The 25,022-nt window shown below is 45.5% G+C and overlaps 1 protein-coding gene across 1 annotated transcript in view; it reads right to left on the bottom strand.

Moving 5' to 3' along the window:
* The window catches only part of nav2a (neuron navigator 2a), a 385,063-nt gene extending 360,411 nt beyond the window's left edge, over positions 1 to 24,652 (bottom strand). Inside the window, exons 1-3 of the mRNA XM_078220996.1 lie at positions 24,598 to 24,652; positions 12,998 to 13,115; positions 7,148 to 7,200 (exon numbers count right to left, since the gene is read on the bottom strand). Coding sequence (XP_078077122.1) covers positions 7,148 to 7,200; positions 12,998 to 13,115; positions 24,598 to 24,600 — 174 coding nt within the window. The 5' untranslated portion in view covers positions 24,601 to 24,652. The remainder of the gene's footprint in view (positions 1 to 7,147; positions 7,201 to 12,997; positions 13,116 to 24,597) is intronic.
* Positions 24,653 to 25,022: the final 370 nt, after the last annotated feature.

Below are 25,022 nucleotides of genomic sequence, written 5' to 3'. Positions count from 1 at the left end.
TTGTCACATGAACTGAGGTGCAAGTACTCAGGAAGTAAGGAACAGTGGGTAGAATTCTCCGTTTCTGAGACTATGTGCGGTGATGGGTGGCTCCGGCAGCACCTTTCCCGCTGGCCAGAATGGCGGGATACCATGGCAGGTTCTGCACTTTGAGCCTCATTAATTAAGCATGGGTAAGTTTCCCTCTGAATCTCCTGGCGGGTCGCCAGCTGATGTCTCCCGCCATCAGCTGGACGGTTCAAAGATCCCGATGCCATATTTAAACACCAGTCCAGAACACTCTCTTCAGCCCACCCGTCTTCACCAGACCATGCAGGCTGTCAGCAACCCCGAGGGAAAAGCCTAGCAACCTCAAGAAGAAGTCTGTTCCTCAATTCAACCACCCTCACCCTCCCCGTCAACCGGGTCCATCACCTTCGAGGCAACCATAGCCCACTTGGATCACTGGAGTCTTCATCCATCCCCTTCCTGTAAATGATGTGATATCCCTTTGACCCCCTTGTTTGTGATCTTTTCATGCAGCTTTGTCAGGGTCCATCTTCCTCCCCTTGGTCTTCCCTCTGCCTTCCATTGTTCGTCCTCTTCATCCACCTCCTTGTCCCTTTGCCTGCCATCATAAGCCTTCACCCTGCCCCACCTACCCCCCACAGCTTAATTTCACATTGCGCACCTCTCCCCCCCCCCATCCCTCCCACCTTCAACTTGGCATTCTGTCCCTCCTATTGAACTTCAGACCTGTGTTGCAGTAGCTGCATGAGTCTCACAGCACAGTGCTGTCCATATAGCCACTGGTGTGCGAGTAAGGAGACCCTTGTACTCCCCAATCTCAGGCATTATACAGATCCGACTCGATGACACTGGAGAGGCCCATGAGTCTGGCAGAATGGTGCTGCCCATGAGGATCAGCTCGACGTGAAGATAGAGGCAGGAACCGGTCTACCGTGGCAGAGTCATATACGGTGGCACATCAGGAGCATCACAGCACTGTGGCTGAAAGGGTTTGCCGTACTCATCTCGAAGTCTCTTGAGAACCCAGGATGGCCACTCTTTATCAATCGGGTTTTAAACCAACGTAATTTCTTGCTGGCGAGATGCAAGAATGAAAAGCCTGATGAGATTCCGGTGGGCAGTTGTTTTAATCAGCATTCATGAGATACAGTCAGTTAATCTAACTGTGCTCTCAACTCCACTTTCTTGCCTGTCCCACATAAGTCTTCACTTCCTTGTTAATCAGAAATCTGTCTAACTCAGCTTTGAATATATTCAATGATCCAGCCTCCACAGCTCAGTGGGGAAGAGAATTTCACAGCCAAATAACCTTCTGAGAGAGTCTTAAATGGGAGACCCCTATCTTTAACCTGCGTCACTTAAATCGAGACTCCCCCACAAGAGGAAACATCCACTCAGCATCCACCCTGTCGAGGCCCCTCTGCATTATGAGTTTCAAAAATATCACCTCTCTTTCTTCTGAACCCTAATGGGTATAGTCCCAACCTTCTCTGCAGGTGCAACAGGTGATCAAGAAGGCAAATGGGATGTTGGCCTATATCGCAAGGGGGATAGAATATAAAAGCAGAGATGTTTTGCTGCATCTGTACAGGGCATTGGTGAGGCCGCAGCTGGAATACTGTGTGCAGTATTGGTCCCCTTATTTGCGGAAGGATATATTGGCCTTGGAGGGAGTGCAGCACCAGGTTGATACCAGAGATGAGGGGTGTTGATTATGAGGAGAGACTGAGCAGATTGGGTTTGTATTCGTTGGAATTTAGAAGGCTGAGGGGGGATCTTATAGAGACCTATAAGATAATGAAGGGACTGGATAGGGTAGAGATGGAGAGATTCTTTCCACTTAGAAAGGAAACTAGAACTAGAGGGCACAGCCTCAAAATAAAGGGGGGTCAGTTTAGGACAGAGTTGAGGAGGAACTTCTTCTCTCAGAGGGTGGTGAATCTCTGGAATTCTCTGCCCACTGAAGTGGTGGAGGCTACCTCGTTGAATATGTTTAAATCACGGATAGATGGATTTCTGATCAGTAAGGGAATTAGGGGTTATAGGGATCAGGCGGGTAAGTGGAACTGATCCACTTCAGATCAGCCATGATCTTATCGAATGGCGGGGCAGGCTCGAGGGGCTAGATGGCCTACTCCTGCTCCTATTTCTTATGTTCTTATGTTCTCAACCTTTCCTTGTAAAATAACCTTTCATCCCAGAATCAGTCGAGTGAATGCAAATAGACTTCACGCCGGCGGGAAGGCCAGCTCAACATTAACCCACAATTGGGAGAATTGCAGCATCACTTTACACCGGCAGATTCCTGACTTTTTGGCTCCCGCCAGGCTCATCGCTCCCGCCCGCCACCAAACCCGTCTACTTCATTCCACCACCAGAAATTAGGAATGCATACTCACCCCTACGTCATCAGGTGTCTTAAGAGCAACTTCTTCCAAAATGGACTCCTGGAGCAATACAAAGGAGGAAGGTACCTCGTACCCTGCAGTAACTGACAGCTTCTCACGCACGGTCCTCAACAGTGAGCGAGTGTACAATATTTCATTGCTAGAAGACCCCGTAGCTAAGCGTGGTCTTGTCCTCCTCCAACATACAAGCACGCTCTTCCATTCAAATAACAATAGGAGCTGGAATCTTGACTAAATATCCCCTCCCTAAACAATAGAGCACCTACAGCACTAGTTGGCTTACAACAGATGGATCAGAGCAGGCTGGGGCCGGAACCTGATCCATTCCCCTGTACATGGAGCACTCTGGGTCATTGTAAGCACATTAATGAGGAACTATATCAATTCAAGCACTTGGCTTCTTCCTTATATGACTCAGCCACTTATGTAACAACGTACCTCATCAGACAGGTACAAACAGAAGGTGAATTTGGTCAGGGCTCCTCATTATCACTCACTTTGTCTCGAGCTCCTCGTCATCACTAATGAGCAGGTGCCACTCGTGTTTTTGACTGACAACTCACCCAGAGAGGGCAGAGATATCTGATGATCGTGGTGCTATTTAAAGACAGCATGTATCTCTTAAGGGGGAGATGCGCTTTGGCTACAGGCAACGAGAAGGCAACGTAGCAAGCCAGGATGGAACTTCAGGTGGCCCCACTTTTTGAACGCAATGCTGCAAGTGTTGGGTGCAAAGGTCAGTTGAAGAAGGGCCGACTTCCTCCCACAGTAGGCATTCTATTTGGCATTGGTGGGTAAAGAGAGCAGATTGCGTCAAAGTGGCGATCCAATCTTTTGGTTCCACAGAAACTTGAAAATCTTGTACATTTTGATTTGAATTTCGCACCAGTTGTACACAAGTAAACCCAATGGATAGGTGGATGGGTCTGTCTGTTATGACTAAAGTTTTACCTGAGATGGTTTCACAAATCTCATAGACAAAGCTCAAAGCTGGAGATTTGATTTCAGTTTTGAAGTTACATTATAAGTTTGACACATGTTTTGAATGCATTCATACACATTAGTTCCTGCATGCACAGGCAAGGGTATTTTCACCTCAACTGAAAGTCATAGGCCGCAGTCCAGAAACCTGAGCACAGAAGTCACAGCCGATACTCCACTGAGGTGCTGCTGCACTGCCAGAGGTATCATTTTTTGATGAGATGTTAAGCTAAGGCCCCACCTGCCCTCCAGAGTGGGCATAAAAGACCCATGGCACATTTTGGAAGAAGAACAGATGAGTTCTCCCGTGTGCCCTGGGATATATCTACACCCCAGCAAATGTTAAAAAAATATCATCTGGTTACTACCTCATTAATTGGGTGATTTGTTTGCACTTCAAAATATTTAATTGGATATAAATTGTTTGGGGATCTTCCAATATCATATGGGCATGGGCATAGCTGGCTGGTCAGCATTTATTGCCCATCCCTAGTTGCCCGAGAGCAATTGAGAGTCAACCACATTGCTGTGGCTCTGAAGTCACATGTAGGCCAGGCCAGGTAAGGACGGCAGATTTCCTTCCCTGAAGGACATTAGTGAACCAGATGCTTTTTTCCAACATTCAACAATGGTTTCATGGTTATCATTAGATTCTTAATTCCATCTGCATTGGTGGGATTCGAACCCGGATCCCCAGAACATCAGCTGAGTTTCTGGATTAATAGTCCAGTGCTAATACCACCCAGCCATCGCCTCACCTGTCTTTCTCTCATGCAAAGGGATGGGGTATACTATCTTTATGGGGCCAATAGTGAAAATTGGTGTTGTGACACAGTCAATATAAAGCATATGTTTGATGTGCTGTCACATTCAGATATACAAGTTCAGGACATTGACATCATTAGGACAGGGCTATGGAGAAATTATTTATCTAGTGTTCACTTTGTTGGTTTTTGTTGAAGTTCTGTGCTGTGGGCACTGAGAGCTCTTTGAAATCTCATTCAACTGGCTATTTATTCACATTACATTGGACAATCAACAATACTCCCCAAGTTTTGGTACAATTTGATTGGGGAATGGTCCAATCAAGTTTGTCTCTGACCTCACCTCATGATAATATAGAAACTATACAGCACAGGAGGAGGCCATTCGACCCATCGAGTCTGCACTGACAACAATCCCACCCAAGCCCCATCCGCGTAACCCCACATATTTGCCCCACTAATCCCGCTAACCTACGCATCACGGGACACTAAGGGACAATTTAGCATGGCCAATTCACCTAACCTGCACATCTTTGGACTGTGGGAGGAAACCGGAGCAACCGGGGGAAACCCACGCAGACACGGGGAGAATGTGCAAACTCCACACAGACAGTGACCCAAGCCGGGAATCGAACCCAGGTCCCTGGAGCTGTGAGGCAGCAGTGCTAACCACTGTGCCACCATGCCATCAATTTTTTAAAAAATATTCATAGATCATAGAAACCCTACAGTGCAGGAGGAGGCCATTCGGCCCATCAAGTCTGCACCGACAACAACCAATAACACATGCTTTTCTCTGCTCAAATCGGAAGTTGATATCTGGAATCTGAGTGTGCACCAGTGATTGAATCTGGGACTTTCTTAGTCCGCATGACTCACTGCCACATCAGTGCATCTAAGAGGAGTGAGGTCCAGCTAGACTGAGGCCAAGAAATACTTTGTTGATTAAAAGCTGCCAATCAATAACGCTAATCATGCTGGCAGCACGCCTACTTACTGACTTGGAGGCCGCACATCCAAGTTTCCCTCCTAATTGTACCCACAAATGTAAGCAAATCTGTTCAGTGAGAAGCTGAGTCATAACTTATAGAATAAAATGCAAAAGACAAAAGGCCTCTTGCGCAAGGTAAAATGAGAGGAAGAGCTGTTAGCAATTATATCACCACAACACACAGTATATCACTTGCCTCAGGACAGGAGAGGAACATTGGGAGGTGGGGAAAACACTAAGGATACACAGTCTCTCTTCATGGATGTTACCAGACCCAGTCCCAATCCTTATTTTGTTACCAGCATTTTCTGTCTTTACTGCAGATTAAGGTGAAAGGGGAGAGATACAAAAGTGTCCAGAGGGGCAATTTTTTCACACAGAGGATGGTAAGTGTCTGGAACAGGCTGCCAGAGGTAGTAACATAGAAACCCTACAGTGCAGAAGGAGGCCATTCGGCCCATCGAGTCTGCACCGACCACAATCCCACCCAGGCCCTACCCCCACATATTTTACCCGCTAATCCCTCTAACCTACGCATCCCAGGACTCTAAGGGACAATTTTTAACCTGGCTAATCAACCTAACCCGCACATCTTTGGACTGTGGGAGGAAACCGGAGCACCCGGAGGAAACCCACGCAGAGTAGGTAGAGGCGGGTACAATTTTGTCTTTTAAAAAGCATTTAGATAGTTACATGGATAAGATGGGTATAGAGGGATATGGGCCAAATGTAGGCAATTGGGATTAGTTTAGGAGTTTAAAAAAAGGGCGGCATGGACAAGTTGGCTCGAAGGACTTGTTTCTATGCTGCAAACCTCTATTACTCTATGGCTCTATTTCCAGCATCCACAGTACTTTGCTTGAGAATACACAGTTGTTTATCTTTCGAGTTACTGCCCTTCTAACTCTCCTTAAGGCATGCACCAACTGCTGTTCTGAACCAACCTGCTCCCAACAGCTATGCCGTGTTTGTGTTGGGCACAAGATCGTACGGTCGTAAGAAATAGGAGCGGAAGAAGGCCGTTTGGCCCCTCGAGTCTGCTCCGTCACTCAATAAAACCGTGGGTGATCTGATTGTGTTCTGAACGCCACTTTCCTGCCTGCCACCCACCCCCTGCCCAACCTTCCCCGCCACAGCCCTTGACAAGCATCATTGCAAGGTTGCATGCGGAATTCATAATTCGACAACAAATCAGGAATTTAACTGTGCTTTGCCACAACAATAAATCTCTTCCTTGTAGCAACACCACTGGAAATTCCAAGTGGCTGTGCCCACCATGCTCATTCATCCATTTACCACTTACCCAGATATGAAGCTGTGCCAATATTTCTTCTCACTTCAAGTGTGAGTTCAGATAAACGTGCTTCTTTGCTTCACACTTGGTTATTCTTTGAATCAGCTCATCAATCATCTGCTACACCGTCTTGAAAACCCAGCAACAGCACTAATTTTAACTTGCCTTCACATTTTTGCTCCTCCAGTTTGCTATTTTAAAATAGGGATTAGCAGCAAGTTTGATTTTCAATTAGGGAATAACTTCAAGATTCCAAAGCTATTTTTATTCTCAGTTGTTGAATATCGTAAAGTAAACAAATGAGATTGGAAAAAATCGATCATTCCGAAAACAAGTGGCAGTGACATCAATTTTTTTTAAAATTGTGTACATTAACACAGTAAATTGACAAGTAAATTGACAAAACTTCTGGCAATGTTCACAAATCAAAGTTTTTTCACGGAGGTGCAATTTCTCTTCCTTTAAGAATAACTTACAAAGCTTAACATGTTATTCTGTGCTAAACGTTACCTACACTCTAACCTGGACAAGTGAATTGTTTTATTTGGATTGATGTGTTCAAATAACTACAGTGACCAATTCTGAAATAGGCAGAGTGACTTCTCAACCCATTCCAGTCAAATAGTTCTGAAAATAAACCCTTCTATTTCGACAGTGCAATGCTTGAAATGCAAGAGGGAAGAGGATTTAAGCAACTCACCATCTGAGATCGATTCTTCGGACAGTCGTTAATGTCTTCAATCTTTTCATTGGCTGAAATATTCAGAAAATAGTGTGCTTAACTTCAGCGGCAGGTGGAGCAGGCACTGAGCAGACAATGTGAAAGAATGGCTTGTTGAAAGCAGCTGGAAGTAGATCAAATCGTTAACAGGCAAACCTTGCCAAAGCAAAGGAAGACTGATCAGGGATATTCACAATTTTCAGCTGGGCAAGTGCCTACCCAACCCCACAGCAGCTGAGGGGCAAGGTCATTCTCTAAAAGCAGACAACTGTATGACAGCCCTGCTTAACCCTTTCCACGCCCCTCTCTTTCTCTCTCTCTCTCTCTCTCTATCCCCATCAACTTGTCTGCATGTGTGAGCCCCATCAGTTGTGGTTCAGGCATGCCATATCGTCATGGGTAGGATAAGGTTTCATGACCGCTCCAGAGAAAACAAACGCAACAAGACTGGGATAGCACAGATGGAAACCGCATGAAGCCTCCATGGCAAGTACAATTAGCTGCTGGAGTCAAAACACTTCGCTTACCTCCAGCCTCTTAATTGATTTTTTTCCCATCCTCACCTGCTGCCGATTGTTCAAGCATGACAAAGGTGATTATGACTGACATCTCTTTCCACTCTGCACGAACGTTCACCTGTGTCTGACACGGTGGGTTGTTGGTGCACAAAACTGCATCAAATTTAAAATCTTTTGTGAGGTTTGGTTTCTGATGCTGCAAAATCTTCCCCATTTAAGCTGTACTGCAGGGGAATTGCCAGAACGTGAGCAGTGATGTAAGGACAGCCACGCATGTGCAAGCTTCTGCTCCAGGCCAACAACCCTCCAACACCTCTTCATTCATTCCATTTTGGTCTCTTGCACATTCCTGATTTTCATTGTTCCACCATTGGTGGCTATGCCAAGAGCTGTCTAGACCTTAGCCTTTAGAATTCCCTCACTAAACTTCTCCGCCTCTCTCCCCATCTTTGAGATGCTTTGCAAAAGCTACCCGCTGTTGGTCACCTATCCAAATATCTCCTTGTGCAGACTGGCATCAAACTCTGAGGGCAATTTTGTGCCCACGTCCACCAGAGTTGAAATGTCTAATACACATGCACTGAAGGTGAGAGGGAGAAAGGTCAAAGGAGATGTGAGGGGCAAGTTTTTTACACAGAGAGTGATAGGTGTCTGGAACGCGCTGCCAGGGGTGGTGGTGCAGGAAGATATGATAGGAGCATTTAAGGGGCTTTTAGATATGCACATGGATATGCAAGGAATACAGGGATATGGACCAACTGTAGGCAGAGGGGATTAGTTTAATTTGGCGTCATGTTCAGTACAACATCGTGAACCACGTTCCTGTTCTATATTCTACCAGTGCAAACAGCGACGAGGGCGCAAAATCTCATGAGAATCAAGAAATGTGATTCTCATTTCTTGATTTGTTTTTTTATTCATTCGTGGGAAATGGGTGTCACTGGCTGGCCAGCATATATTGCCCATCCCTAGTTTCCCTTGAGAAGGTGGAGCTTCCCTTGAGCTGCCGAAATCCATGTGGATGTGTGGTCCATGTGTGGTCCTTTTTATTGACTTCGTAGTGATTGATAAAACTGAGTGGCTTGCTAGGCCATTTCAGGGGGCAGTTGAGAGTCAACCACATTGCTGTGGGTCTGGAGTCACATGTAGACCAGACTAGATAAGGATGGCAGATTTCCTTCCCTAAATGACATTAGCGAACCAAATGGGTTTTTCCAACAATCGACAATGGTTTCATGGTCATCAGTAGACTCTTAATTCCTGATTTTTTTTATTGAATTCAAATTTCACCATCTGCCGTGACGGGATTCGAACCCGGGTCCCCAAGAACATTAGCTGAGTTTCTGGATTAATCGTCTAGCGATAATACCACTAGGCCATCACCTCCCCTTAATTCCAGAATAATAAAAAGCAACTGCTCAAAATATGTGTGGTCATAGAAATCATAGAAACCCTACAGTACAGAAAGAGGCCATTCGGCCCATCGAGTCTGCACCGACCACAATCCCACCCAGGCCCTACCCCCATATCCCTACATATTTTACCCGCTAATCCCTCTAATCTACGCATCCCAGGACACTAAGGGGCAATTTTAGCATGGCCAATCAACCTAACCCGCACATCTTTGGACTGTGGGAGGAAACCGGAGCACCCGGAGGAAACCCACGCAGACACGAGGAGAATGTGCAAACTCCACACAGACAGTGACCCGAGCCGGGATTCGAACCCAGGTCCCTGGAGCTGTGAAGCAGCAGTGCTATCCACTGTGCTACCGTGCCGTAGAGGTGGATGTGGGCAGGTACTTAAAGCAAGAGATAATTAAAATCAGGGAAGGGCGAGTCAGTGGAGATATGTGAAAAAGCAAGGGAAGAAATTAAAAAGCCACATTGGGACACCAGGAGCTGCTGAAGTTTAAAGAGGACAGAGGGGATGCGATGGGTTGGCACAGAAGCACAGTGGTAATCACTGCTGCCTCACAGCACCAGGGACCTGGGTTCCATTCTGGCCTCGGGTCACTGTCTGTGTGGAGTTTATACGTTCTCCCCGTGTCTGCGTGGGTTTCCTCCGGGTGCTCCGGTTTCCTCCCACAGTCCAAAATTGTGCGGGTTAGGTTGATTGGCCATGCTAAATTGACCCTCGTGTCAAGGGGGTTGGCAGGGTAAATATGTGGGGTTACAGGAATAGGACCTGGGTGAGATTGTGGTCGGTACAGATTCAATGGGCTGAATGGCCTCCTTCTGCACTGTAGGGCTTCTATGTGGAAGTATTTTTAATTAATTAAAATTTATTGACTGAGATTGCTGCTGGAGAGATTAGCTTGAAGGGTGAGGAAGAGGTCAAGTTGACATTTGATTCAATGGCAGAAGGAAGTGATGAGGGTGGAGGTAAGCAATGTTGATAAGAGAATGGTTGAGGGGGAGAACGTTAAGCTCACCATAATGGGATTCCAGCAGTGCTCTGTATTCTGACTCAGCACAAGAGGACATCCAGGGACTGAACATAAAGGTTTGAAGATATTGATGGCAGCCTGAGAATATGTCTCTGATACATTGCTACCTCACTAAGAGATCTGTCACACAAAGACCAGGGGTGCAATTTTCCCAAAACATTTGTAAGTGTTATCGCTGGTAGGAAAATCGGTGTGATTCTCGCCAGGTTGGTCGGAACCGTCCAGATCGCAATCCACACGTAGACATTTTTTTGGAGTTTGTATTGATTCCCACCAGATTAGAGATGTATGACACTTAAAGATGTCAGCATGGCCAACTCCCCAGAGTTTGGGGTGCCCTTTTTAAAGAACTCCCTAATCTCCAGACATCCCGACAGAAACCTCCCCCCACTCTACCATCCACCGGGAGAGACCCAACACCCCCACTCACTGACAAAGACCTCCCCGTACTCGCTCGCATCAGCCACCCCCTCCACCCCCTTCAGTGAATGAAACACAGCTACTGGGTCAGCAAAGGCCCCCCCTTAACCATCCCACTTCAGGGGCAACCCCCTTTTGCCCCTCCCTCCCATTCAGGCCCCACACACCCCCATCTTCAGGCCCTGCCCCTTGGCAGTGCCAATCTGGTGGTGCCAACCTGGCAGGTTAGCACTGTCAGGGTGCCAAGGGGCACTGCCAAGGCACTGTCCAGCCATGTCCCTGACCAGCCGGGGGTTCCACTGCCCTTTGGGCTCCCCCGGCGTTGTCATCTTGTCTGGTCTCTGTTTGTGGAGACCAGTAGTGATTCCCGCCAGCTTCACATTGCACCAGCGAGTAGGGCGGCACGGTGGCACAGTGGTTCGCTCTGCTGCCTCACAGCACCAGGGATCCGGGTTCGATTCCCGGCTTATGCCACTGTCTGTGCAGAGTCTGCAAATTCTCCCCATGTTTCCTCCAGGTGCTCCAGTTTCCTCCCATAGTCTGAAAGACGTGCTGGTTAGGTGCATTGGCCGTGCTAAATTCTCCCTCAGTGTACCCGAACAGGCGCCAGAGTGTGGCAACTAGAGGATTTTCACCGTAACTTCATTGCAGTGTTAATGTAAGCTTACTTGTGACACTAATAAATAAACTTTGAAGGTGTTGTGTGAAATCGGCTTAAAGCCGATTCTGCATATTTAGATTTGGATGTAAATATGCTAATATGGTTCTTGCCCTCACATCGCTGACTGGGGGAAAATCGCAATATGGTCCCTCTCGCGATTTACACTGTGCGCACAGGGCTGGAGAATCACCCTCAAGAAGGGGAAGTTGCTGTACTTCCCAACTAGCTACCCAGTAAACACACCAGAAAAAGTGCATTGAGGAATAGGCGAATTTGTACCCATGTGATATGTGTTAATTAATGCCAAATTTACTGTGAAGCCTCATTCTTTTACAATTTAATTATTGTTGGAGATTGTTTTAAAAATTATATTTTCCTTGTCTTCTTATCATTCTCTTAATGCCATCTTTCTTTCCCTCTCTTCTTGATTTCCCATGAATTACAATGAATGAGACCACAAGAAATAGGAATATGAGCAGGCCATTTGGCCCATCAAGTCTGCTGCACCATTACGTAAGGTAAGACCGATCTGACTGCAGCCTTAACGTCACTTTTTTTTCATCTGTTCTTCCTAACTCCTTTGTCAATCATAAACTGTCTAACTTGGCCAATGACCCCAGAAATGACTGCTACATGTGGAAGAGAGAAAAAAAAAATCCTCATCTCCAGCTTAAATGGGAGAATCCTTACCTTTAATCTGTGCCCCCTAGTTCTAGATTCCCACATGAGAGGAAGCATCCCCTCAGCATCCACCTTGTCAAGGTCCTTCAGAATCTTATGTTTCAAGAAGTGTACCTTTCATTTTTCTCAAGATTATATATAATATTCCAATTTATTCTTCCTAGTTTAGGCTCCTAGGGGCACTTTTACCCAAGGGAAAGAAGGGGTTTGGTGGTGGTGGTGGTGGTAGTGGGGGGTGGGGAGCGGTGATTAAAAGCTTAAAAATAAGATTCCAAAACCATACTTTCATCCAACCCACGTAACTCCGGCTCCACTGAGGGATTGATTTGGGTGAGGAACCAATTCCCCACAAAGGGATTGTCTGTCACTTTGTATTTGACAACGAGTCTGAACATCAACACAAATATCTGACACAATTTCTAATATTTGATTCATTATTTCGGATTTAACTCACTTAACAATCGAAATCTGGTGTCATAGAATCAGAGAATCCCGACAGTGCAGAAGGAGGCCATTCAGCCCATCGAGCCTGCACCAACAGCAAACCCACCCAGGCCCTATCCCTTTACCCTGCTAGTCCCCCTGACACTAAGGGGAAATTTAGCATGGCCAATCCACCTAACCCGCACATCTTTGCACTGTGGGAGGAAACCGGAGCACCCGGAGGAAACCCACGCAGACACTGGGAGAACATGCAAACTCCACCCAGGCAATGACCCGAGACCGGAACTGAGCCTGGGTCTCTGGTGTTGTGAGGCAGCAGTGATAACCACTGTGCCACCATGCCGCCCCGGGGTTGGAGAAATTACACCAGCAGAGCAACCAGTCAAACAAAGTCGTTGGGCGAGATCCTCTGGCCTCCCAGCCGCGGGTTTCCTGACGGTGGAAGGCGGTGTGCTGTTTGCGAGCGGTGGGATTCTCTGGTCTCACTGCTGTCACTGGGATTTCCCCTTGATGTCACCCCACACTGCCGCGAAACCTGAGAGTGCGGGTGCGCTGCTGGCGGGACCCGAGAATCCCGCTGGCGGGAACGGCCGGAGAATTCCAGCCATTATCGTTTTTATAAGAAGCAGAGCAGAGTGAATAAAGGTGTCACGTACCTACAACCTGGATGATCTCAGCCAGGAGCACACCGTCTGTCACGTCCTGCTGTAGGTCTCTGATAAGTCGCTTGTGGCCAGATTTCGCCAGGTAATGATTGGCCCAGTCGGTATAAATCTGTTTACCAAAACAAGATTCAACATTTCACTCAGCAATCAGAACCCACATGAAGTAATCCAATGTGCTGTGTATGGTCAATGTTTAAAACAAGTTACTGCATCATTGGACAAGTAATGAATAGTGTTCAAAAGGAAGCTTGAATCCCAAGCGTATCTTTTGTCGTGAATGTAGAAATGTACTCAACTTGTTACCTATATAGACTCAGATCGCTACACTGCAGCGAGTCCAGCACAGTGACTTGGCTTAGAGTCTTGAAAACAGTGCTTAAAGAACACCAAAGGAACCCTTTAAATTGTAATGAGTTTAAAGTTTATTTCTTCGTGTCACAAGTAGGCTTATATTAACCCTGCAGTGAAGTTACTGTGAGAATCCCCCAGTCGCCATGCCTGTTCAAACACACTGAGGGAGAATTTAGCATGGCCAATCCACCTAACCTGCACATTTTTCAGACTGCGGGATGAAACCGGAGCACCCAGAGGAAACCCACGCAGACACAGGGAGAACGTGCAGATTCCACATAGACAGTGACCCAAGCCGGGAATTGAACCCAGATCTCTGCTGCTGTGAGGCAGCAGTGCTAACCACTGTGCCACTGTCCAATGTGCTGTGTACTGTCAATATTTAAAATAAGTTACTGATCATTAGACAAGTAATGAATAATGTTCAATAGGAAGCTTGAATCCCAAGTGTATCTTTTCTCGTGAATGTCTGAAATGTACTCAGCTTGTTACCTATATACACTCAGATCGCTACACTGCATAATAATCGAGTCCAGCACTGTGACCAGGCTTAGAACTTTGAAAACATATATGCAGCACGATGGTTAGCACTGCTGCCTCACAATGCCAGGGACCCAGGTTCAATTCCAGGCTTGGGTGACTTGTGTAGTTTCCCCGTGTCTGCGTGGTTTCCTCCAGATGCTCCGGTTTCCTCCCACAGTCCAAAGATGTGCATGTGCCATGGATTGTCCCTTAGTGCCAGGGGGATTGGTAGGGTAAATATGTGGGGTTATGTGTATAGGGTCTGAGTGGGACTGTGGGCAGTGCAGACTCAATGGGTCAAATAGCCTCTTTCTGCACTATAGGGATTCTATGATTGCTTAAGGAACTCTGTAAAGTGCAGTGACTGGGCGAGACTGAGACAGCTTATTGATACAACAATAAAAGAAGGGCAGTAAATGAGTGACGTTTACAATGGATTCCTGGAAGACATTATCAGGTACCATCTGAGCCATTAGTTGCATTATGTATACCTTTACATTTCAACATGTGGCGGCACAGTAGCGCAATGGTTAGCACTGCTGCTTCACAGCTCCAGGGACCTGGGTTCAATTCCCGGCTTGGGTCACTGTCTGTGTGGAGTTTGCACATTCTCTTCGTGTCTGCGTGGGTTTCCTCCGGCTGCTCCGGTTTCTTCCCACAGTCCAAAGATGTGCGGGTTAGGTTGATTGGTCATGCTAAAATTGCCCCTTACTGTCCTGAGATGCGTAGGTTAGAGGGATTAATGGGTAAATATGTGGGGGTAGGGCCTGGATGGAATTGTGGTCGGTGCAGACTCGATGGGCCAAATGGCCTCTTTCTGCACTGTAGGGTTTCTATGATTCTATGGTGCATACTTGTTGTAACTTGCTTCCTGTAACACTTCCAATCTCATGGGATCCAGGGTGAGGTATCTAAATGGATACAAAATTGGCTTCTTGACAGAATGTGGAGATGCTGGCGACAGAAGCTAGAGGGTGGTTGTAGAGAGTTGTTTTTCAAACTGGAGGCCTGTGACCAGCGGTGTGCCTCAGGGATCAGTGCTGGGTCATTTATATTAATGATTTGGATGAGAATATAGGAGGCATGGTTAGTAAGTTTGCAGATGACACTAAGATTGGTGGCATAGTGGACAGTGAAGAAAGTTATCTCCAATTGCAACGGGATCTTGATCAATTGGGCCAGTGGGCTGACGAATGGCAGATGGAGTTTAATTTAGACAAATGCGAGGTGATGCATTTTGGTAGATTGAACCAGGGCAGGACTTACTCAGTTAATGGTAGGGCGTTGGGGAGAGTTACAGAACAAAGAGATCTAGGGGTACATCTTCATAGCTCCTTGAAAGTGGAGTCACAGATGGACAGAGTGGTGAAGAAGGCATTCGGCATGCTTGGTTTCATCGGTCAGAACATTGAATACAGGAGTTGGAATGTTTTGTTGAAGTTGTACAAGACATTGGTAAGGCCACACTTGGAATACTGTGTACAGTTCTAGTCACCCTATTATAGAAAGGATATTATTAAACTAGAAAGAGTGCAGAAAAGATTTACTAGGATGCTACCGGGACTTGATGGATTGAGTTATTAGGAGAAGCTGGATAGACTGGGACTTTTTTCTCTGGAGCGTAGGAGGCTGAGGGTGACCTTATAGAGGTCTATAAAATAATGAGGGGGCACAGATCAACTAGATAGTCAATATCTTTTCCCAAAGGTAGGGGAGTCTAAAACTAGAGGGCATAGGTTTAAGGTGAGAGGGGAGAGATACAAAAATGTCCAGAGGGGCAATTTTTTCACATAGAGGGTGGTGAGTGGAACAAGCTGCCAGAGGTAGTAGTAGAGGCGGGTACAATTTTGTCTTTTAAAAAGCATTTAGATGGTTACATGGGTACGATGGGTATAGAGGGATATGGGCCAAATGCGGGCAATTGGGATTAGCTTAGGGTTTTTTAAAAAAAGGGCAGCATGGACAAGTTGGGCCGAAGGGCCTGATTCCATGCTGTAAACCTCTATGACTCTATGACTTCCCTGTCCCTGTCACACTTGCTCAGTAAAAGTCGATATTGTTATCCTCTGCCTCACTGTGATCAATGCAAGGGGAGATCTGCCTCCACAATATACATAAGACATAAGGCACACACACATACACACTCTTTTGCTAAACCACCCACTACTTACATGCAAGAATTCCTCATTTACATGTCATGAATTCCTCCCAACAATGACTTCTTAAGCTGACAGTAATGAGCTTTCTCTATATTCAAGAATATTTCATTTTTTTGGCAGCATTAATATTTTGCACATTACAATAAAGCGCATGCATTCAAACAACCTGGAAATAATCCAGTTTGGTCGCTTTGGAAACACTGGCTTCGAGAATGTTGATTATAAAGCTTTACTATCAGGAGAGAAGCGTTTTCATGTTGTGGTGAATTGCAGACATTAATGTCAGATACAATTCCTGTTGGGTTCCAGTTCAACATGTGCTGAGCAGCCACTGTGTTTGATAAACTCCTTGATGTGAATAGTACGGTGGTGGGCATTCCCTTAATCTGAGGCATTTCAGCTCAATGTTGGATGCACATACACATGGCACTTTCTGATACTGCTCTTTGGGTGGATTGGTTTCCCGCCCTTATCATTAGGATTACACAGGGTAAGTTCTGGCAGCTGGAGTCATCTAAATCAGCGGAGATCCAGGAACTGAACCCTGGGCCTTCCTGGTCTATCTGGGTCAATACAACACCAGGTAATGCGCTAAACCAGTGAGCCCCCAGGGGAAAAAGTTACTCTTCATGGAATCACAGAATTTTACAGCACAGAACAAGGCCATGTGCTAAAAGCAAAATACTGCGGATGCTGGAATCTGAAACTAAAACGGGAAACACTGGAAAATCTCAGTGGGTCTGACAGCATCTGTGGGGAGAGAATAGAACCAATGTTTCAAGTCTAGATGACCCATCGTCAGAGCTGAGAGCAAAGAGAATCAGAAACGATTTATACTGTTGGGGTAGGGGTGGGAAGGGGGGTGTGGAATTAGACAAAGGGAATGTAAATGAGCTTGCAGAAGACTGAGAAGGTGCTAAGAGCGTCCATTAAGTGATCAGAATACGAGAATGGCAGAACACGAGGTACAGATTGTCAAAAGACTGCCTGAGGAATGTGGCAGTTGCACTGAAGGGTGGGGTTTGGGGGGGGGGCGGTGGTGAAGGAGGGTGTGGAAAGAAGGAGAGCTGGAATGGAGAAGTGGAATAATAGAAGTGAAAAAGAAGGATGTTCAAATGGATGAATGAGGTGAAATGGAATAAAATAAATGGAAACAGTGTGAAGGTGGAGGAGAGAGTTCATCCTCTGAAGTGGTTGAACTCAATGTTCAGTCTGGAAGGCTGTAAAGTGCCCAATCGGAAAATGAGGTGCTGTTCCTTCGGTTTGTGTTGGGGTTTGTTAGAACATTGCAAAAGCCCAAGGACGGACATGTGGACGGGAGAGCAGGGTGGTGTGTTGGGAGTGGCAAGCGACAGGAAGGTCTGGGTGTGTGGCGATGGTGGTGGTGGAAGGCCATGTGCTAGCTCCTTGAAAGCGTTGTCCAATGAGGCCCCAACTTCTTCCTCACAGAGTTGCAAAATGCACACCGTCACCCCCCACCCCACTCCCCCAATGAACCAAGTATATATCCAATTTCCTTTTCAAAGTTAGCACTGAAACTGCTTCCACTATTCTGTCAGGCATTTCAGATCACAACAACTGACTGTATCAAAAACATCCCCCACATCTCCACACTGCTTCTTTTTAATTGCCAAATTCCTTCAGTTTGTTGCTTCTGGTCACTGACGCACCTGTCACTTGAAACAGTTGATTCCTATTTACTCTACCAATCCTTTCATAATTTTAAACACTGCTATTACATTTCCCCTTAACGCTATTTGAAAGAAAATATTTCCAGCCTCTCTGGTCTCTCCACACAACGGGCGGGACTTTACGGCCTCGCTCGTCCCGAAACTGTAAAATCCTGCCTGAGGTCAAAGGACCTTCCCATGCTCCACTCCTCGCCCGCTCCGATTTCCGTGGCAGGCAGGCAGGTAAAATTCTAGCCAACATCCCTGGTATCATTCATCAGTTGCCTGAGATCATGGCTTCCACCCCGATGAGGGACGATGTCCTGCCTACATGAGATGCCAGCCAATAAGCACCACTGGGAGTGGTGGCAACTGCTGGAACTACAGTCCGTCCTCAAGGAGGAGTCAGGGAGGTGGGCAAGTGGGGCTAGTAGGTAAGTGGGGCGGCCTTGCAAGGACCAGTCCGGAGAGTTGGGTGGGAGATCAGGAAGCTGTGGGGGGAAGGACGGACAAGCAAGCGTTGATGGCCCTTTCCACTGCGATGTCTTTAGTGGGCAGTGAGGTTGCTGGGTGTCTGAACAAGAGGGACCCCCTCCTCCTCTACCTTCCCCAACTCCTCCCACTGTCACCCTGTTGCCAGGCCATTGGGGTGTGCACACAGTGGCAAGGAGAGGCCTTTAAGTGGTCATCAACTGGCTACTTAAGTCCTCAATTGGTCAGAGATCAATGGTGATGGGCATGATGTCTCCCCCCCTCCCACCCCATCTGAATTTACAACCCCCAACTGCCAGCCTACCTCTGGAAATGGGTCTAAAATTCATTCTTCCCAATATTTAGTTGGAGGAAATTTTTCTTCCCTCAATACAGGATGTTGGGCAAGCAGTGTGACTATTAAGAAACAGTAGAGGGAGGTGGCATTAAGGTAGAACTGAGTGTTGTCAGCCTACAAGTAAAATCTGACATAGTTCTTTCAGACCATGATGCTAAGAAACAGAGGTGGCGGGGCGGGGCGGGGGGGGGGGGGGGGGGAGGGTGGTATGTGTGTTGGTGTGTGTGTGTGTTCAAGGATCGATCCTTGGGGAACGCTAGAGCTAGGTGTGTGGGAGTGGGGAGAGAAGTCATTGCGGGTGATTATCTGGCTAATATATTGCAATTTAGCACATTGCATTTATTCTCACACCCATTCTCTCACTTCATGGAGGTCCCAGGCTGATGGGCGGCTGAGGTATCTCCAGCAGCATAGTTGTTTGTGTTAGTTATTCAAAACTCTGAACGTTCTCAGTCCTTTGACTCATAATTGAATTGTACAGCGTCCACAGCCACTGGTTCACCAGCATGTGAAATGGTTCACCTGTCCTTGCATTTCTCCAAAGTATCAACAGTTTAGAAAGTTACAATTTTATTCTAATTCATCAACAAACGAGCAGCCATTTCAGCATATTTCCTTCAAAATCAATCTTCTGGTCCAACCATCTGAAATACATTTAGCGTTTAGAACTAAACATAAAAGTTATTAATCTTCTGCCTGTGCTATGAATAACTTCAAGTCTTCGGGAACTATTTTTGTCCACATCGAGAAAATTAATATGATTGCTAACCTTATAAAAAATAAGAAGTAGCCCATATTTGGTAGTATGGTATGGTTTAACTACTTTTTTTACGTTCTAACAAAATTCTGGGTTCCTCAATGGCCATTTAGATTGGAACAAAACATAGGAACATAGGAATTAGGGAGTTCAGCACTTCAAGCGTGCTCCGCCATCAAGAGGTCACGGTTGATCTCTTCCTGGTCTCAAACCCACCTCCCTACCTGTTCCACATGTTCTTTTAACCCGTTTTTAAAATCAGAAATACATCTATCTCCTTCTTGAAACCATTTAATAAGAATATTAGAACATAAGAACTAGGAGCAGGAGTAGGCCATCTGGCCCCTCGAGCCTGCTCTGCCATTGCGGATCTTTTCGAGGACTCAGCTCCACGGATCCTTTCGAGGACTCAGCTCCACTTACCCACCCGCTCACCATAACCCAACGATTTAGGTTCCACCGCGCTATGGGGCAGCGAGTTCCACAAATTCACAGCCCTCTGTGAGAAGTAGTTCCTCCTCATCTCAGTTTTAAATCTACCACCTCTCAACCTATATCTGTGACCTCTTGTTCTAGATTGCCCCACAAGGGGAAACATTTGGTCTATGTTTACATTATCAATACCTAGCATTTCAGCTTTGTATCCTGTCCGAGTCACATGTTAAACCCTACAACTGATTATTATTCTGGCGCCAGTTGGGAATCCAAGTTTCTGAATTCAACTGCCCTCCAGTAACCTGTGCACAAAGGTGCCCAGGTGAAGACACTGATGGGGAACATTTTCGACAATGGGCCCTACTGTCAAACATCTTGCTGACACTCAGGCCGACGTCATATAAAAGATGACCACTTACAGAAATAAATCTTCAATTCACATGGCAACTTTTGCAATCTCAGTATGTCCCAAAGCATTTTACAGCCAATTATCTGATTATGTGGTAAATGATGTCCGCAATGGAGGAAAATATTTGGTCCATAAAAAATATGAATACTTTCTGAAGTGAGACAAGATGAGAGGTCACATGACACCAAGTTATAGTCCAACAGGTTTATTTGAAATCACAAGCTTTCAGGGTGCTGCTCCTTCGTCAGGTGAAGTCAATAACCCAGTGTCTTGTGACCTTTCATCTTCTCCACCCCAGTCCAGCACCGACATCTCCACATCACATTTCTGAAATGAGGTCACTGTTGTAATGTAGAAAACACAGCAGCCAATTTGCACACAGCAATAGGTAGCCTCCCTGCCTCTGAGCTGGAAGCACCAGGTTCGAATCCCACCTAAGGACTAGATGGCCAAGGAAGGTGCATTCATAATGCGGCCAAACAGGTTGAAAGTCAATCGGTAAAATCCTTCCAACACACCCTTGAACAGTACTTGCTAAACAATCCTCCATGTACTAAGAACCCCATTCACTTCATGGAGGTCCCCTGCTGATGGGTGGCTGCGGTATTTCCTGCAGGGTAGCTAGTTATTAAAAACTCTGAACAATTTATTATTATCAGTTGGGTTTGCAATGTGGTTCACTTACACTGAGGGGAGTTGGTTAACCCAGTTAGCTGGATGGGTGGTTCGTGATGTAGAGGGAAGCTAGCAGCGTGGGTTCAATTCCTGTATCGGCTGAGGTTATTCATGAAGGCCCCACCTTCTCAACCTTGCTTGAAGTGTGGTGATTCTCAGGTTACAATCACCACCAGTCAGCTCTTCTCCTCCAAGGGAGAGCAGCCTATGGTCATCTGGGAATATGGCAACTTTATCTTTTCATTCAAATGAAGGGACGTGTGTTCTTCTAATTCTGACTAAAACCCTTCTTAAAATCAACCTCTTCATTTTATTCACCTTTTCTGATATCTTCTATTTTGGTTCAGTGTTAATTTTTGCCGTATTGTATATCTGTGTAGTACCTTGAGATGTTTTTCATTTGTTAAAAGTGTTAAATAAGTACAAGTCATCACTGCTGTTACTGTTGAGTCAGAAATAGAGTCATAGAGCTTTACAGCATGGAAACAGGCCCTTCGGCCCAACTTCTCCATGCCGCCCAGTTTTTACCACTAAGCTAGTCCCAATTGCCCACATTTGGCCCATATCCCTCTATACCCATCTTACCCATGTATCTGTCTAAATGCTTTTTAAAAGACAAAATTGCCTCTACTACTACCTCTGGCAGCACGTTCCAGACACTCACCACCCTCTGAGTAAAAACATTGCTCCTCTGGTCCCTTTTGTATCTCTCCCCTCTCACCTTAAACCTATGCCCTCTCGCTTTAGACTCCCCTACCTTTGGAAAAAGACGTTGACTATCTACCTGATCTATGCCCCCCATTATTTTATAGATCTCTATAAGATCACCCCGAAGCCTCCTACACTCCAGGGAAAAAAGTCCCAGTCTATCCAGTCTTTCCTTATAACTCAAACCATCAAGTCCCAGTCGTATCCTAGTAAATCTTTTCTGCACTCTTTCTAGTTTAATAAGTCATTGGATAATGCCCACCCATTTCAGGACCAGAGCAGAAATTTAGGCTGATAATCCACTGCATTACTGTTGGGGAAAGAATTATTTGATGGGATGTGGGCATTGTTGGCAAGGCCAGCGTTTATTGTCCATCCCTAACTGACCTTGAACTGAGTGGCTTATTAGGCCATTTCACAAGGCAGTTAATGTCATGATAATAATGTGACTGTGGTTGTGGACTCCAGCATTAGATACAATACGGCATGCTCCTTACTAAATGGGGTGAGCTGACCTGGGTGTCAGCGGTCAGATAGTACATGTTAGGGTAGGTTGTAACAAGGTTGCAGATGCCCTGCAGTTGTGTGTTCATGCTATGAAAGTGTATTATTAATAAAGTTAGTTTACAGCAATGGTGTCGGTCATCCTACATCATATGGAAGACAGTTAATAATCAACCACATTGCTGTGGATTTTGACTTTGTAGGCCTAGTAAGGTGGCAGGTTTTCTTCCCTAAAAGACATTAGTGAACCAGATGGTTTCATTGTCACCATCACTGAAACTAGCGCGATATTCCAGATTTATTAATTGAATTTAAATTCCATCAGCTGTATTGGTGGGATTTGAACCCACCTCCCCAGATCCTCGGTCTCTCGTTCAGAAGTCCAGTGCCATTACCACTATGCCACCGTTTCCCTAATCTCTTGCACTGTTGGTGGTGCTGCCTTTCGGATGAGGATTTAAATCAAGGTCCCTGCCTGTCTGGTGTTTACAGCACAAATGAAGGGGGAAGACTAAATTATCCCACTGCCCAGACCCACTTCCCTGAACCAGCAATTAAACGGACCAACAGGTCATTCATTTTATTTATTTTCGTGAGTTCTTGCTGTGTGCACGTTGCTGCTTAACAACTGTGAATACATTTCAACAGCAGTTCATCGGAAGGAAAGAGCTTTGGGGCAGTGAGAGAAGACACAATTCTATATATAAGTAAAAGTTCCATCCTTCGGTTGCTAACCAAAGATATCAGGCATTTCATCTGTTGAACTCTTCAATCTGCATGTGCCAGTTCTGCTATTCAAAGTACAAAAATACAGCAAACCTTTTAGGATATAACAGGCAGAGAGATTACAAATGTCTAATGCATCACTACAGCAACAAATATAAAACAATTCCACTCTCTTTAAATTGATCAAATGTCTTGCCTGTGAATCATCTTTGAAACATTTGCCAGCACTTGTTCAAATATAGTAACGGCGCTTTGTTTGAGTTTGAAATGAAGTACATTGACGGGCTGAGGCTGTTTTGGGTAATCGCTGCAAAATAATTTCTCTGTGGATCAGCCGAAGAGCAGGAAAGCTAATTTCCTTCTGCAAATTGGCTGCAATAATTAGCCAAACTCACAGCCTTCAGAAGGACACATACATAACAGAGAATTGACTGCTTCACCTGGAGGTAGTGATCACAGCACACTGCATAATTCCAGACCAGCAAAAGTGAGGTCAAAAACTACTTACCGCTCCTAACAGATCAATCTGAACTTAAGTGGCTGGCCGTTTCTGAAGGTATGCTTTCAGCCCCGCATCTGAACGGCAGGCAGTCTTCAACATAAATCAGCTAACTCAATGCGTGGCAGAGCAGACAAGACGGACACAGCAAGGAACTCTCAAACAATGTGCCGCGGTCCTCTGTATCATAACTTGCCCTGAACAAAGCACTTTCATTTACAATTACTATGCTGGCATTACTCACACTAGCCAACTGATACCACAAATCTCATATTACAAAGGCCAGTCTATTCCACTATCCACAATAAAATATGCAAGCATGGATTGCAGAATTTGAGTGTTTCTTAAAAACAAAACCAACGCTTCTTCTAATTTTACACTTAGCTTTTGTTCCTTCAAAAGGTTAACCGTTAAACATCTAAACAATCCATTGATCCCAACCAGACATGAAAACAATTAAATATAAAGAATGTCTCATTAAGAGCTGTGTGCAAAAGGCTGCTCATTGTGCGTCTTGTGAAAGTGATAGTAATAACTGAATGGTTTACAAAATCCATTCTAAATTTGTCCGCACCTGATAACAGGCATTAAGAAAGCAATTTGTATTCTACAATAAACTTACTGTGTTCCTGTAAGTCATAAGGGGCGTGTGAGACATCAAGATACAGCTTATTTTGCAAAAGGAAACATTTTATTTTTGCTCAATTTGGGACGATTAAGAAGCATTTTCAGACGATACCAAATCTCAGTTTTATAGTGAAGGACTATCAGTAACATTTCCCCTCTATTGACTATGGTGGAATTTTAGCACATTACCCTTCATTTTCATACATTTTTCCAAAAACAGTGTTGCTTACAGTAAAATCAAACTACAAAGGAAGCAGGACTTAGCGTTCAGAATCTCCTCCCTCTATGCGAACATTAAGTGAAGAGTTAGAGTTAGTTCCAGCATTGGCAATGAAATAAGGGAGGCCAGCAGTCCTCTCTCTAGACATGCAAACTACTAGTTCCATTCACCATCTGCTGAAAATCTTACTTCCCTTCCCAAACAGAAAATAAACACACTGCTGCCGAGGTCAGGTCTGGCATGAACAGGTGGACACCTTCTTCCTACACTCTTAATAGCTTTCCAACTGAATGCACCAAAGAACAGTTTAATGTATGCACCTGCGCCACGCCAAAGCTACAAAGAGAAATTTATCACACAAACTTTAACACAAGTCGAGCATTAGCAAAGCAAGATGGAGCATTTCGCTGACTGCTTTAGTATTTTCAGTTCAACTTCTTGAGGGTTAGTTAACAATCTATCATCAATAATAAAGATTTTTATTTTTGTTAACCTCCTACCATTTTGTAATCTTCAGAGGAAGAGATTCTCCTGCTCCAAACTGGAATCCCAAGGTCTTCATTCACTGCCATTTAATATTGTTACGTTCAAGTGGCTTGGCTGGAGACATAGCAAATCTGCAGTGCAAATGCTGACTTACAAAGGCACAGGAACATGTGGCCAAGTGTAGCTCAGGCCATGTTTTGCAGCAGAGGAACTCTCTCTCTCTCTCCGAATGTTGTTTCACTCTTCCATATGATAAACAAACACTATCCCAAGATAGCCTCTCAACTAATCACGTCGTTAGATCTAAGCCCCTTCCAAGCGAACCAAACTGTGCTGCATACAGAACAAATGGCCTCAATTTTGTCTGGCTTTACAGGCAAAAACAATCTCTACAAGATACAGCCCAGCATGGTACATTAACATGCAAACTGCAATCGCA

This window comes from Mustelus asterias, chromosome 9 (assembly GCF_964213995.1).
Source record: "Mustelus asterias chromosome 9, sMusAst1.hap1.1, whole genome shotgun sequence".
Classification (NCBI taxonomy): domain Eukaryota; kingdom Metazoa; phylum Chordata; class Chondrichthyes; order Carcharhiniformes; family Triakidae; genus Mustelus; species Mustelus asterias.
Note: the sequence above shows the minus strand (reverse complement) of the source record. Positions and strands in the feature narration are given on the sequence as shown.